This window comes from Zophobas morio, unplaced genomic scaffold, assembly GCF_036711695.1.
Source record: "Zophobas morio isolate AGI-343-1 ecotype UQ-CSIRO unplaced genomic scaffold, CSIRO_AGI_Zmor_V1 ptg000021l, whole genome shotgun sequence".
Taxonomy (NCBI): domain Eukaryota; kingdom Metazoa; phylum Arthropoda; class Insecta; order Coleoptera; family Tenebrionidae; genus Zophobas; species Zophobas morio.
In genome coordinates, this window is record NW_026972126.1 from 17,128,573 (window position 1) to 17,143,901 (window position 15,329).

General features: G+C 34.5%; 3 protein-coding genes across 3 annotated transcripts; 1 reads left to right on the forward strand and 2 right to left on the reverse strand.

Annotated features, from left to right (window-relative positions):
• Nucleotides 1–250: 250 nt before the first annotated feature.
• Nucleotides 251–1,153, reverse strand: LOC135131714 (carboxypeptidase N subunit 2-like). Its single transcript, XM_064059560.1, has one exon. The coding sequence runs from the start codon at nt 1,151–1,153 to the stop codon at nt 251–253; it is 903 nt and encodes a 300-aa protein (XP_063915630.1).
• A 4,280-nt stretch (nt 1,154–5,433) lies between these two features.
• Nucleotides 5,434–7,448, forward strand: LOC135132121 (cytochrome P450 9e2-like). Its single transcript, XM_064060080.1, has 4 exons — nt 5,434–5,838; nt 5,889–6,381; nt 6,423–7,143; nt 7,195–7,448. Exons 1-4 carry the CDS (start codon nt 5,645–5,647, stop codon nt 7,356–7,358), a joined length of 1,572 nt encoding a protein of 523 aa, XP_063916150.1. The 5' UTR covers nt 5,434–5,644; the 3' UTR covers nt 7,359–7,448.
• Nucleotides 7,363–9,446, reverse strand: LOC135132122 (cytochrome P450 9e2-like). Its single transcript, XM_064060081.1, has 5 exons — nt 9,041–9,446; nt 8,529–8,991; nt 8,039–8,483; nt 7,725–7,991; nt 7,363–7,672 (listed from the first exon to the last, which is right to left on the reverse strand). The coding sequence occupies exons 1-5, from the start codon at nt 9,235–9,237 to the stop codon at nt 7,494–7,496; spliced, it is 1,551 nt and encodes a 516-aa protein (XP_063916151.1). The 5' UTR covers nt 9,238–9,446; the 3' UTR covers nt 7,363–7,493.
• Between the last annotated feature and the right edge of the window lie 5,883 nt (nt 9,447–15,329).

Genomic DNA, 15,329 nt, shown 5'->3' on the forward strand with positions numbered 1-15,329 from the left:
TACAAACTAATTCAAATCAAACTATTTTCAACAAGGGTTACTAGAGATAGATTATTATTTTAAGTTCAACATGGTGAGCCATCAGAATCTGACAACGGACTGTCAGTCAGTAGCGTAACATGCACACTTCAGAAGGGAAATTCCAGTGAGAATGATAATGAGCTTTTACATTTTTCTCTATAATCTTGTATTTATTTTTAACAATTACTTATAATATAGTGAATAATAAGCACATTACATTTTCAAGTTTTTAGTTTTCTTGACAAGTCTCAAAACAATCTTCATCTGAAAAACAAAAAGGCCCTATGACTTTTTCCGAAAATTCCATTATTTTTTCCACCACTTGACATTTAAGAGGGTTAAAACTTATCATGAGTGCTTCTATAGTTGAATTCATCTCCGCATAAAAAGTATCTGGAAAATCTCGTATCTGATTATAATCCAGTTGCAATATCGTGATCTTGTTTCTAGTAACTAGTTCTTCTGGAACGTTCCGAATTAAATTATGGCTGAGAACAAGCTCTGTTATGTTCAAGTTTTCAAATCCTCTCGGGTGAATTTCCTCAACTGCATTGTTTCCGATAGTAATAATGAGATAATCTTCTGCCAGAAAGCTAAAACATCCTTCTTCAATTTTCGTTATTTGATTAAAACTGATGTCGAACACAATTATGTTGGGAGTGTTGTCAAAATAACTAGAACTAATTCGTGTAAGCTTATTGCGTGATAATATCAGGTGACACAGTTTCAACATGTTTCTGAACGCTCCTTCTTCAATGAAATCGATTTGATTCTCACTTAAATTCAGGGTTTCTGTTGAAAGACTGTCGAAAATCCTCGACTGGATTTTAGTCAGCTTGTTACCCGCAATCGAAATGTGGCTAATATTTTGATTATCAAACACTCCTGTTTCCATATATTGTAAGTTGACGTTATTTACTGTCAAATAATGGAGGTCTGTTATGTTTAGCATACCATTGCGAAGTTCTGGCAAATTTTCTAAAACAGTTACCTTGAAGATGTTGTTGTCAACGCTTATAACGTTCCCTGACAAATTTTCTTTTAATTCTGGGTCCAAAAATGTCACCTCATATTTGATCAAGTTACCACTTATTGGAGAACAGAGAACAACGAAAATGATCGGTGTTAACATGTTGGAAGTAGCAGTTACAATGTTAAAATTTTTATGTGTACTACTGTGAAAAATGACTGAAAGAGAAACCAAGCCATTTATTAAAAAAATTGTTGTAAATAATTGGGGCAAAGGCATTAAAATGTAATTTAGTAAATTTAATTTTTATTTCCGTGTTTCTTCCTAGGACAAAATAAATTTGACTATTATGTCGTAGTTTAAAATAGTATAAAATACAGTGGGCATTGTTCTTTCCGCCAAATTTAATTTTTTAGGAATAAAATTACTAAGTAAATGTAAATTTTTACCTCCTTACCGAATGTTCTGAAATCTTGCAAAGGTTTTAAGGTGATTATCGTAATCCTGGTAAATCGTTTATCAAATTTTTTTCACTGTAAAAAATCAAAGTTGTATATAATAATATTTTACAATTTAACTTTGAATTTGCAAAAACCGAATGCTGTGAAAGTTATTGGGAGAATATCATATAGATGGTAAAACCCTAACCAAAATTTGTCTAATCATCCCCATCAATAAGATGACGTGACTTCAAAATTCTACATAGTAAATGGGTGTTAAATTGTATAAAATAACATAGTTCTACACATGTAGTTTATAACACCGTGTTGAGTGTTGACCCGAAATGTCCAAATTCTTGGAAAAAAAATCAAAACTGCAAACCAACATTTTTCAATTTAATTTTAATTCTGCAAAACCGAATACCTTGAAATGTTGTAGATGTTTTAAAGTTATGCATGACAAATTTTTAATCAAACTAAGTTGTCTAAATATGTTTGTAACAGATTCTCAATAGAGTTTCCTCAAAATATTTTTTTACTTTTCGGAACCAAATTCATTTTGGTTTCTTTCTTTTTAAAATTAGTGTAACTAGAGATTTTAAATGGGTGACGTTGAAGTCAATTTTGGTTTTCGTAAATAGTTTTCGTCCTTTTTCATCCTTTTCGTCCTTTTTCGTCCTTGTCGTCTTTTTTCGTCCTTTGCCGTCCTTGTCGTCCTTTTTCGTCCCTTTCCAAATTATTCGTCCTTTTCGTCCTTTTCGTCGTTTTCGTCCTTTTTCATTCTTTCCGTTCTTTTTCGTCCTTTTCCTAAATTTTCCTCTTTTTCGTCCTTTTCGTCCTTCTTAGTCCTCTTTCGGTCTTGTTCGTACTGTTTCGTCCTTTTCGTCCTTCTTCGTCTTTTTCGTCTTTTTTCGTCCTTTTCGTCCTTTCCGTTGTTTTTCGTCCTGTTTCGTCCTTTTCGCCCTTCTTCGTCCTTTTTCGTCATTTTCCTAGTTTTTCGTCATATTCGTTTTTTTTTCGTCCTTGTCGTCTTTGTTCGTCCTTTTTTTTTTTTTTAACTAATTCTTTATCCTTTCTGGTACCTAGAACTAGCAGCAGGCATTCTGTAACATTATACACTAGCATTGCTAGAACTAATTTTGGGAGAAAAGCACCGATATATGTAATAAGTTATTTTTTAAAAGAAATAGAAATGAATTCCGATTTTGACATTTTTAACACTAGCCTTAAGTCTATAAAAGACACTGTTAGAATTAAGCTTAAGTAGTTTACACTTTACTTTCAGATATGGTTTTCATACTGTTGTATTTTAATTTAAGTTATTTACTTCTTGATGTATATGCCTAGATTTACAGATTGTGTGTTTGATTTTTGATATTGCAGATAAATGTAGGTATTTATTTCGGCTTCAATTTATTCATTCATTCATTTATTTCTATTTTAATTTTATTTAAGTTAAGTTACTGTTCTTATTTTTCATTATATTGAGATCTTTGATTATTTATGCATTTAATTTATTAATTTGTTATTTTCTTTGATTCTGAATTGTTGTCATTGTTTTTATATTCTTTATAATTGTCTTGTAACTGGAATGTGTAGTTCTGTTGGGCAATAAACTTTATTTATTTATTTATTTATTTATTTATTTATTTACTTTGTCGTCCTTTTCTCCCTTTTTCGTCCTTTTCCTAAATTTTCCTCTTTTTCGTCCTCTTCGTCCTTTGTCGTCCTTTTTCGTCCTTGTCGTTGTTCGTCCTGTTTCGTCCTTTTCGCCCTTTTTCGTATTTTTTCGTCCTTTCCCTAATTTTTCGTCCTTGGCGTCCTTTTTCGTACTGTTCCTAATTTTTCGTCTTTTTCCAAATTTTTCGTCCTTCTTCGTCCTTTTTGTTTTTTCATCCTTTCCGTTCTTTTCGTTGTTTTTCGTCCTTTTTTGTCCTTTTCGCCCTTTTTCGTCTTTTTTAGTCGTTTTCGTCCTTTTTCGTCATTTTGCTAAGTTTTCGTCTTTTTCGTCCTTTTCGTCCTTATTGGTCCTTTTTCGTCCTTTTTCGTCGTTTTCGTCCTATTTCGTTATTTTCATAGTTTTTCGTCCCTTTCGTCCATTTCGTCCTTATTCGTCTTTTTCCGTCCTTATTCGTACTTTGTTGTCCTCTTCGTCCTTTTTCGTCCGTTTCCAAATTTTTCGTCCTATTCGTCTTTTTTCGTCCTTTTCGTTCTTGTCGTCCTTTTTGTCCTTTTGTCCTTTTTTGTCCTTTTCCCAATTTTTCCTCTTTTTCGTCCTTTTCGTTCTCGTTCGTCTTTTTCGTCCGTTTTCGTCCTTTTCGTCGTTTTCGTCCTTTTTCATCCTTCTCGTCCTTTTCCTAAAATTTCCTCTTTTTCGTTCTTTTCCTAGTTTTTCGTCCCTTTCGTCCCTTTTGTCCATTTCGTCCTTTTTCGTCCTTATTCGTCCTTTTTCGTATGTTTCCAAATTATTCGTCCTTTTTGTTCTTTTTCGTACTTTTCGTAGTTTTCGTCCGTTTTCGTCCTTTTCGTCCTTTTTCGTCCTTCATCGTCATTTTTCGTGCTTTACGTCCTTTTAAAAATTGTCCGTCCTTTTCGTCTTTTTTTGTCCTTTCCAAATGTTTCGTCCTTTTCGTCCTTTCTCGTCCTTGTCGTCGTTTTCGTTCTTTTTCATCCTTTTCGTACTTTTTCGGCCTTTTCCTAAATTTTCCTCTTTTTCTTCCTTTTCGTCCTTTTTCGTCCTATTTCGTACTTTTTCGTCCTTTGTGTCCTTGCTCGCCCTTTACGTACTGTTCGTCCTTTGTCGTCCTTTTTCCAATTTTTGCTCTTTTTCGTCTTTTTTCGTCCTTTTCCGTCCTTTTCGTTCTGTTTTGTCCTTTTTCGTACTGTTCGGCCTTATTTGTCCTTTTCGTCCTTTTTCGTCCTTTTTCATCTTTTTCGTCCTTTATCGTCCTTATACAGATTTTCCGTCCTTTTCGTCGTTTTTCGTCCTTCGTCGTAGTTTCCGTCCTTTTCGTCCTTTTCCGTAAACAATCTAAATTGTATATAACAATATTTTGCAATGTAACTTTGTAACCGAAAACCGAATGCTCTGAAATCAAGCCTGGTAAATCGTTTATCAAAATTCTGTCATTTTTGCCTAATGTGTATTAAATTTGAAGATGAAACCTTCTCAGAGATCCCAACTGTTTTTTTTTAAGATGAGACCTTCTCAGGGGTCCCAACTGTCTTTTTTAATAGAATGGGGAACCTTCTAGGGGGCTTCATCTCTCTTTTTTTTTTAATGAAACCTTTTCGGGGGCCCCAACTGGTTTTTTTAAAGAATGTGAACCCTTCTCGGGGCCTCGACTGTCTTTTTTTAAGAAGGTGAAACCTTCTTTTTTTCTCTTACACTGTGACTTGTACTTTCTGTGTTATTTTTACTCCATAGAGGTTTACCACGCAAAATAAAATGTCGCAAAATCAAGTTTTATAATTTTTAAAAGAAGCAGGACTTGTTGGACTGTATTTCAGAGGCGAGAGAAGTTCTTTCAAAATAACTTTAGACCCATTTTTTATAAAGTTATTATTTTCTGAAGTATTTCCTTATATATAAAAAAAATTTGTACACAGACTCATTTTATGTAATCACGACTATTAACGTTAAATCATAATGTCCTCAATGAGTTCTATATCACATGCTTTTGGAGTACAATGTACTCCAAAAGCATGTGATATGTTTACTACTCTATAATTTGTGACTTGCAGTTTATTCATCTCAGTGAATCTTCCACTATTTAATAACAATAATAATCATGGCTGCACCATGTCCAATAATTAGGAAATTTCTGTATTATTTTATCCTAATTTTATCACGAGTTCTAGTCACAAGTTTGATAAAAAATTTACAGTTATAGATTAAAAGTACAAAAACTTCCTTAATTTTTGTTACAACAGGTTTTTTTTTCTTTTTTGATGTCTGTGCTCTCAAACGCGCGGCTGTATTTTGGGTTGCATACTTTACATTTGACCCTCTTAGCGTAAAACAATCACACTTGAATGCTCTAAAACACAAAAACCTCAATATCAGTATTAATTATGGTAAATAAATCAAACCAATCATCGAGACCAGTGCCTTACTCAACCCAAAATTACTTAAGTCACAACCCCGAGTTCATCAAACTCTGCAGATCAAGGTGAAAGCAAACGCGCAGTTATTCCAACCAGTCCATCAAAAATGTTCGCCGTGTTGTTACTAGTACTCGCTCTAATCAGTGTTATCTACTTTAAATTCATCGTACCATTTTTCTACTGGCAACGCCGCAACATCTACTACGTCCGACCATGGTCCAGATTCAGAAGAGTCTTTTTGAGCAAAGAGTCATTCGCGGAGTCCATCCGGGCACTGTACAATGAATACCCGGACAGAAGGTCGGTGAACCCCACTAATAACCTTAAAACAAACCTCACACTTTTTTCAGATACTACGGTAGCTACCAGTTTCTCCAACCATCCCTCTTTGTACGCAACGTAGAACTAATTAAAAAAATAACCGTCAAGGATTTTGAGCACTTTACCGACCACTCGGGCTTCACGAGCGACAAAACCGACCCAATTTTGGGTCTCAACTTATTTTCTTTGAAGGGCAAGAAATGGCGGGAAATGAGGTCGGCGTTAAGTCCCGCTTTCACAGGCAGCAAAATGCGGTCCATGTATAGCTTGATTTGTCAGACCGCAACCAGCTTCACTCGACACTTCCTGGATAAAAAAGACGACGTCGTCGTGGTAGAAATGAAGGACATTTTTACCAAATACACTAACGATGTTATAGCGAATTGCGCGTTTGGGATTGAATGTAACTCCCTCCTTAATGAGAACAACGAGTTTTACAAAATGGGGAGGTTCGTGTCGACGCCAACTATTTGGCGGCTGCTTCGGACCCTTCTTTACGGGTTCTTCCCGAAGATATTTGAGGTAATTCGAAAAAACAAGTAAATTTTCTAATCAGTGATCAGTTTTTCGGAATTCCAGCTCTCCCTAACCACATTTCTGATTTCTTTTTACACATTGTCAAAGACGCGATTCACGTGCGGGAGAAAGATGGCGTTGTGCGACCAGACATGATCCATCTGCTCATGGAAGCGAGGAAAGGTCGTCTCAAGTACGAAAAACCCGAATCTAGTGGTTTAGACACAGGTTTTGCCACAGTGCAAGAGTCAGAAATCGGTACTACCCAGAACTACGCCATTGAAATCACAGACGAGGTTATAACAGCCCAAGCACTAGTCTTCTTCATAGCTGGATTCACAACAGCTTCGTCCACCATGAGTTTCATGGCCTACGAGCTCGCTGTCAATCCAGACATCCAGAAGAAACTCCAACAAGAAGTGGACGTCGTGGTGTCCACCAACGACCAAGTCTCCTACGAAGACGTCCTCAAAATGAAGTACCTGGATCAAGTGGTGTCGGAAACGTTGCGAAAATATCCACCAGGTTATGTCATGAACCGGATTTGCGTCAAAGATTACGTGATCGAACCCAAGGGGGACAATGAGAACCTTGCTGTTATTGAAAAAGGGTGCTTGGTGGCCATTCCGGTCATCGCTTTGCATTACAGCCCGGAGTTTTTTGATGACCCGGAAAAGTTCCAGCCAGAGCGGTTCAGCGAAGAAAACAAGTCGAAGATTATTCCTGGGTCGTATATGCCGTTCGGAATGGGACCGAGGAACTGTATAGGTAACGTTTAGGGTACTTTGGTGGTACGTTTTTTGACAAATGGGTTTGCAGGGTCACGTTTTGCCTTACTAGAGATTAAAGTACTGATGGCGAATTTGTTGTCCAAGTTTGAAATAGTACCTGTGGCGAAAACTGTGATACCGCTGCAATTGGCCAAGACTTTGTCGTTGGAAGCTAAAGGGGGGATTTGGTTGGGTCTGCAACGAAGAAAATAGTAAATGAAATGAAAATTTTATGTTACTTGACGTCCAAGCTGACGTAAGTAGTACCTTATTATAAATAGAAAACAGACTTTATTTTAGTAACTACACGAGTATTATATAGTTTGAACCATACACTACCATGATCCCTTAGTAAGATGGACCCTTCCTGGGTTTGAACCCCAACCTGAACCCTCTTTCGGGTGTCAATTTTAACTTCTTCGCACTCAGTTTGATTGGAATTTGCGTACCTCTGACAGGTACAATATCAAACTTTGATAGGAGGTGGAAAAATAGGGTTTTTATTTCGAGAAGGGCAAACCTTGAACCTGAAAGTACAAATAGTTAAATTTTAACTTAATACCAATTGTGTTACATTACCGATACAATTTCGCGGTCCTAGTCCAAACGGGATATAGGTCCCAGGCACAATTTTCGCTTTATTGTCATCACTGAACCTTTCAGGATCGAATTTCTCGGGATTCGGGTAGTACCGAGGATCCCGGTGTATCCCTACCACTGGTATCAAAATCGAAGTACCTTTTTCTAAGACAACTTCGGTTTCGTGTGACGCTCTAGGCTGGATTGTGTAGTCTTTAGTACAGATTCTATCAATTTCAAACCCTGGTGGCCACAATCTTAAACACTCTACAACAAAATCTTCACACCGTGATTTCTAACAATCTACCACTTACCACAAACCACTTGGTCAAGATATTTCATCGACAACAAAGTTTCAAAAGGAATTTTTCCGTTACATTGTCGATTAACCCCATCAACTTCCTCTTGAAGCTTGACCTGAATATCAGGATGAATCGCAAGTTCATGGGCCAAAAAGCACGAAGTAGTCGAAGCTGTGTCAAACCCAGCGAACAGAAACAACATCGCCTGAGATACAATATCGTCATCGGTGAGTTCCTTCGGTTGACCATTTCGACCAACCTCGGACTCTTCAACTGACGCGAACCCTTCAAGTTTATCTTCACCGAAGTCCGACTTCAAGTGTCCTTTTCGCGCCTCTAGTAATAAATGGATCAAATCGGGCCGCACCACCCCGTTCCGTCTCTTATCAATATTATCTTTGATAACCGACCGGAAAAACTCGATAACATCTTTCGGAAACACTTGAGCACCTGCAATCTATAATTTGTATATCGTTGACGCTCTTACATTATAATTGATCACCTCAGCTAGGAATGGTAGCTTAGACAACACGTATTTGTATAGTCCTTGATCCAACCGACTGCCCATTTTGAAGAAATCGTTCTTGGGTTCATCTAAAGAGTCGATTTTGGTACCAAAGGCGGTACTCGCGATCACGTCGACGGAAAACCGCGAAAAAATGTCCTTCATATCGACGGCTACTTGTTCTTTGCCCCGGAAATGACCGACGAAGTCATGGGCGCACTCTGTCATGAGCGGGTACATGATCTTCATGCTGCTGGTGGTGAAGACCGGGCTTAAAGTGGCTCGCATTTGTCTCCACTGGTGACCACTTAGGTTGATTAGGATTTTAGACAATAGTGGGTCGTTTTGGGGTTTGTAATGGTCGTGGAAGTGGTCAAAGTCCGTGGTGGTTATTTGTCTGATAAGGTCGACGTCGCGGATCAGTAAGACGGGTCTGGTGAATTGCATTATTCCCACGTATCTGGAGTAAATAAATATGACAATTGTGTATGGTGGTTGAAAATAGTTACCTTCGGTGGGAGTGTTTGCGGTACAGGTCTATGATTAGGTCCATCGTGTGTTGCTTTTGGAGGAGTACTCCACCCATGTTACCAACGATGGGCCACGTTGGTTCGTGGTTGACATTTTTGTCTTCCCAGAATTTGCTAAGTTGAATTAACTTGTAGATTACCACACCTAGAAGTACTCCTAAGAGGATGTAGAACATTCTGGGATTGTGGATTTAGTTAACACCGAAACGACACCAATGTTTGAATGACACTGTACACATTAATTCTCTCGTTTTAAGCCGTATCAAATAGCTGATTACGTAGCGATATGTGATAACATATTTACACTATACATATGATTTTAGAGGTCAAGGTGTATTTTATTTAGGGTTCATGAAATAACCTTTTTTCATTATTTATTCATAGGTGGTTGCGTATTTTCAAAAATTGTCCACGTCTTTGTTACAATTTAGACGTGAATGTTAATTTTTTAATTACCATGGTAACATCTGTGATAGCTTACTTAGTAACTATTTATTTTATCGGATGTCGGGTAATCCAGAAATCATGCCTACTACCAATGATAAATTCGTGCACAGACGTGGAGTCAAGTTGGGGGTTTTGAGTGCGGAAAAATTGACTTGTTCAAATTTAAGTGCGATTTAAAAGGGTAATAAAAAAAGAATTAACACTTGAATGTGTGCTTAACCTTGTGACCTGTGAGTGGTAGCACTCATTTTTTTGTCTAGTGATAGTGTTCATACATATATTATTTTTATTAGATAGTGAAGCGTGACTCAAAGATTAGAGTGTGGTGTTATTTTTTTGTCAAGATGTCATCAACCGGTTCCAGGTTATCAATGTATTAAAAGAGATGATAGGTCAGTCAGCCAGTGAGTGTTTTCAGTACTGTAGCACTTACGTTGAGAACAGTGTTGTAACGTTTTTTTTTTTGAACAAATTGTTTAGAAACTGAAATGGAAACACCACTATTTTTTCAAAAAGAATGGAAGGTAATAAATGCTTCACAAAACGTTATCTGTTTTCTTCTTTCCTGAACTCCAGTTTCCTAGAATTATGTAGATGCTTTTTTCTAGATTTTACCAACATTTTTGACTGAAGTTCAAATTCTTCTAAAACTGATCTTAGAATAGAATATAATTCTAGAATCTTTTCTTTTCTCAACTATTCGGTAGTGATTCCGATTTAGGGTATATAAATCTTTACCCAATGTTTCACTTTTCTTCCTTCTTGGACTCCAGTCTCAGAAAATTCTAGAATTCTTATCGATTTTTTGAACTGAAGTCCAAATTCTTCTGAAACTGGTCTTTCACAAATATATATAATTTTAGATTTTCTTCTTTTTTCAACGATTCTGAATTAGGGCACCCTTATAAATTTCTTCCCTAATCATTAAAATGCTTTATTTTATCTAAAAGATAACATAGTAATAGCAAAAAGAAAGAACTTATTATAAGGCTGTTTTCATTTTTCAGTTTTTCCGAAATCCATAATTAGAAAGTCTAATTCGTTTTTTGTGTTCTAATATGGTAGAATTGTAGAAGAATTATTTTTCTACATCTTTTTGGCTATCATATGACTTCAACTTCCATCTGCGAAGTTTGCTGACTTCTAGATTCTCTATTCACCAAGATTTTTGACTAGAAGTCCAATTTCTTCTAAAACTGATCTTCACACAAATAGAATTCTAGAATCTTTTCTTTTGTCAACTATTCGTTAGTGATTACCATTTAAGTCCCCACTGATTTTATTCTTACCATTTGCTTCCATAATCATTAAAAAAATATTTTATTTTATCTAAAATATAACAGCAGCAGAAAAAAACCTATCATAAGAGTTGTGTTCATTTTAGAAGATTTTAAATCCTTCACCTAACGTTGCCAGTTTTCTTCATTTTTGGACTTCAGTTTCCTAAAATTCTAGAATTTCTTTAGATTTTTTTGGTTATCATATGGCTTCAACTTCCACCTCCGCGAAGTTTACTGACTTGTAGAATCTCAATTTACTACCATTCTTGAACTGAAGTCCAAATTCTTCAAAATTGATCTTCACACAAATATAATTCTAGAATCTTTTCTATTGTCAACTATTCGTTAGTGATCCCGATTTAGGTCCTCACTAATCTTATTCTTATATATTTGCTTCTATAAATAAAGTAGAAAATATTTTATTTTACCTAAAATATAACATAGCAGCAGAAAAAAACCTATCATAAGAGTTGTGTTCATTTTAGAAGATTTTAAATCCTTCACCCAACGTTGCCAGTTTTCTTCATTTTTGGACTTCAGCTTCCTAAAATTCTAGAATTTTTTTAGATTTTTTTGGTTATCTTATGGCTTCAACTTCCACCTCCGCGAAGTTTACTGACTTCTAGAATCTCAATTTACCGGCATTCTTGAACTGAAGTCCAAATTCTTCTAAAATTTATCTTCACACAAATATAATTCTAGAATCTTTTCTATTGTCAACTATTCGTTAGTGATTCCGATTTAGCTCCCCACTAATCTTATTCTTATAATTTCCTTCTATAAATCAATTAGAAAATATTTTATTTCACCTAAAATATAACATGGCAGCAGAAAAAAACCTATCATAAGAGTTGTGTTCATTTTAGAAGACTTTAAATCCTTCACCTAACGTTGCCAATTTTCTTCATTTTTGGACTTCAGCTTCCTAGAATTCTAGAATTTCTTTAGATTTTTTTTGGTTATCGTATGGCTGAAATTTCCACCTCTGCGAAGTTTACTGACTTCTAGCTTCTCTCTCCACCAACATTCTTGAACTGAAGTCCATATTCTTGAAAAACTGGTCTTCACCCAAACAGAATTCAAAAATCTTTTCTTTTGTGAACTATTCGTTAATCATTCCGATTTAGGTCTCCAGTAATCTTGTTCTTATAATTTGCTTCCATAATTAATTAAAAAATATTTTGTTTGATCTAAAATATATATAACATAGCAGCAGGAAAAAATATATAAAAAGACTTGTTTTCATGTTTTAAATTTTCTAAAAGTCAGTTTTCCTTTTTTTGGACTTCATCTTCCTAAAACTCTTGAAGGATTCCTCTAGATTTTTTCGGTTATCATATGGCTTCAACTTCCACCTTTGCGAAGTTTACTGACTTCTAGATTCTCTATTCAGCAACATTCTTGAACTGAAGTCCAAATTCTTCTAAAATTGATCTTCACCCAAATAGACTTCTAGGATCTTTTTTATCAACTATTCGCTTGTGATTCGGATTTAAGTCCCCACTAATCTTATTCTTATCAATTCCTTCCATAATCAATAAAAATTATTTTATTTCATCTAAAATATATCAGTGGAAAAAATCTATTATAAGAGTTGTTTTCTATTTTTTTATTTTTCTAAAAGTCCATAATTAGTGTTGGGATTTTCATTCACAAGAACATCGTTTTTCTCAATGGAGGTTCTAAATCTTCAGCCAACGTTATCACTTTTCTTTATTCTCGGACTCCAGTCTTCTAGAATTCTAGAAGAACTTTTATAGAAACTTCGAGTACCTTATGACTTCAATTTGAATCTCTGCGAAGTACACTGACTTCTAGCTCTCTCTTCACCAATATTTTTGAACTGAAGTCCAAATTCTTCTAAAATTGGTCTTCACTCAAATAGAATTCTGCGATTTTTTCTTTTCTCAACTATATGTTTGTGATTCCGATTTAAGGCTCCACTAATCTTGTTCTTATAATTACCTTCCATAATCATATAAACATTTTTTATTTCATTTACAATAGCAATAGAACGAAAAAAGAAAAAAAAGAAACTATGATAAGAGTTATTTTCATTTTTTAATTTTTATACAAATCCATAATTACTCTTGTGGTTTCAGTTCATAAGGATAGCGTTTTTTTCGATGGAAGATTTTAAATCCTTCACGTAACGTTGCCAATTTTCTTCTTTTTAGGACTTCATCTTCGTAAAAGTCTTGAAGAATTGCTCCAGATTTTATACGGCTTCAACTTCCACCTCTGCGAAGTTTACTGACTTCTAGATTCTCTATTCACCAAAATTCTTGAACTGAAGTCCAAATTCTTCTGAAATTGATCTTCACCTAAATAGACTTCTAGGATCTTTTTTGTCAACTATTCGCCTGTGATTCGGATTTAAGTCCCCACTAATCTTATTCGTATCAATTCCTACCACAATCAATTAAAAAATATTTTATTTCATCTAAAATATAATGTAGCAGTAAAAAAATCTATTATAAGGGTTGTTTTCTATTTTTTTATTTTTCTAAAAGTCCATAATTAGTGTTGGGGTTTTCATTCACAAGAACATCGTTTTTCTCAATGGAGGTTCTAAATCTTCAGCCAACGTTATCACTTTTCTTTATTCTCGGACTCCAGTCTTCTAGAATTCTAGAAGAACTTTTATAGAAACTTCGAGTACCTTATAGCTTCAATTTTCATCTCTGGGAAGTTCACTGACTTCTAGCTCTCTCTTCACCAATATTTTTGAACTGAAGTCCAAATTCTTCTAAAATTGGTCTTCACTCAAATAGAATTCTGCGATTTTTTCTTTTCTCAACTATTCGTTTGTGGTTCCGATTTAAGGCTCCACTAATCTTGTTCTTATAATTTCCTTCCATAATCAAATAAAAAATATTTTATTTCATTTACAATAGCAATAGAAAGAAAAAAGAAAAAAAAGAAACCATGATAAGAGTTATTTTAATTTTTTAATTTTTATAAAAATCCATAATTACTCTTGTGGTTTCAGTTCATAAGGATAGCGTTTTTTTCGATGGAAAATTTTAAATCCTTCACGTAACGTTACCAATTTTCTTCTTTTTAGGACTTCATCTTCCTAAAAGTCTTGAAGAATTCCTCTAGATTTTATACGGCTTCAACTTCCACCTCTGCGAAGTTTACTGACTTCTAGATTCTCTATTCACCAACATTTTTGAACTGAAGTCCAAATTCTTCTAAAATTGATCTTCACCCAAATAGACTTCTAGGATCTTTTTTTGACAACTATTCGCCTATGATTCCGCTTTAAGTCCCCACTAATCTTATTCTTATCAATTTCTGCTATAATCAATTAAAACATATTTTATTTCATCTAAAATATAATATAGCAGTAGGAAAAAAACTATTATACGATTTGTTTACATTTTTAAATTTTTTTGAAATCCATAATTCGTCTTGTGGTTCTAATTCAACAGAATAGCGTTTTTATCCATGGAAGATTCTAAATCTTCACCTAGCGTTGTCACTTTTCTTCTTTCTTGGACTTCAGTCTCCTAGAATTCTAGAAGAATTCTTATAGAATCTTTCAAATATCACATGGTTTCAATTTTCATTTCTGTGAACTTTACTGCCTTCTAGCTTCTATTTTCACCAACATTCTTGAATTGCAGTCCAAATTCTTCTGAAATTGGTTTTATCTCAAATACCATTAAAAAATTCTTTATTATATCTAAATGATAACATAGCAATAGAAACTCTTTTCGTTTTTCAATTTTTCCGAAATCCATGATTCTTCTAATTCGATGCCAGTTTTCTTCTTTTTTGAGTTCCCGTTCTATAGAATTCTGGAAGTATCCTTCTAGATTTTTTTGGATATGACACGGCTTCGATTTTCATCTGGGCGAAAATTACTGACTTCTAGCTTCTCTTTTCACCAACATTCTTCAAATGAAGTCCAAATAAATTATTCTAAAAAAAAAAAAACAAATCTGGAATCTTTTCTTTCTCAACTATTCGTTAGTGATCCCGATTTAGGGCTCCACTAATCTTATTCTCACAATTTCTTTCCATATTTACATAAAAACTAAATAGTTTATTCCTTCTAAAATGTAACATAGCAGTAGAAAAAAAAACTATGATAAGAGTTGTTTTCATTTTTCAGTTTTTCTGAAATCTATAATTCGTCTTGTGGTTCTAATTTAACAGAATAGCGTTTTTATCGATGGAAGATTCTAAATCTTCACCTAGCGTCGTCACTTTTCTTCTTTCTTGGACTTCAGTCTCTTGGAATTCTAGAAGAATTCTTATAGAATCTTTCGAATATCACATGGTTTCAATTTTCATTTTTGTGAATTTACTGACGTCTAGCTTCTCTTTTCACCAACATTTTTTAATTGCAGTCCAAATTCTTCTGAAATTGGTTTTTTCTCAAATACCATATAAAAAATTCTTTATTATATCTAAATGATAACATAGCAATAGAAAGAAAAGGAACCTATTATAAGACTCTTCGTTTTTCAATTTTTCCGGAATTCATAATTCTTCTAATTCGATGTCAGTTTTCTTCTTTTTTGGGTTCC

Coding starts and splice junctions, on each gene's coding strand:
- LOC135131714 (XM_064059560.1), bottom strand. CDS start 1,153: ATGTTAACACCGATCATTTTCGTTGTTCTCTGTTCTCCAATAAGTGGT.
- LOC135132121 (XM_064060080.1), top strand. CDS start 5,645: ATGTTCGCCGTGTTGTTACTAGTACTCGCTCTAATCAGTGTTATCTAC. Junction 6,382..6,422: donor TCTTCCCGAAGATATTTGAG/GTAATTCGAAAA, acceptor ATCAGTGATCAG/TTTTTCGGAATTCCAGCTCT. Junction 7,144..7,194: donor GGGACCGAGGAACTGTATAG/GTAACGTTTAGG, acceptor ATGGGTTTGCAG/GGTCACGTTTTGCCTTACTA.
- LOC135132122 (XM_064060081.1), bottom strand. CDS start 9,237: ATGTTCTACATCCTCTTAGGAGTACTTCTAGGTGTGGTAATCTACAAG. Junction 8,992..9,040: donor CGCAAACACTCCCACCGAAG/GTAACTATTTTC, acceptor TATTTACTCCAG/ATACGTGGGAATAATGCAAT. Junction 7,673..7,724: donor AGGACCGCGAAATTGTATCG/GTAATGTAACAC, acceptor TTGTACTTTCAG/GTTCAAGGTTTGCCCTTCTC.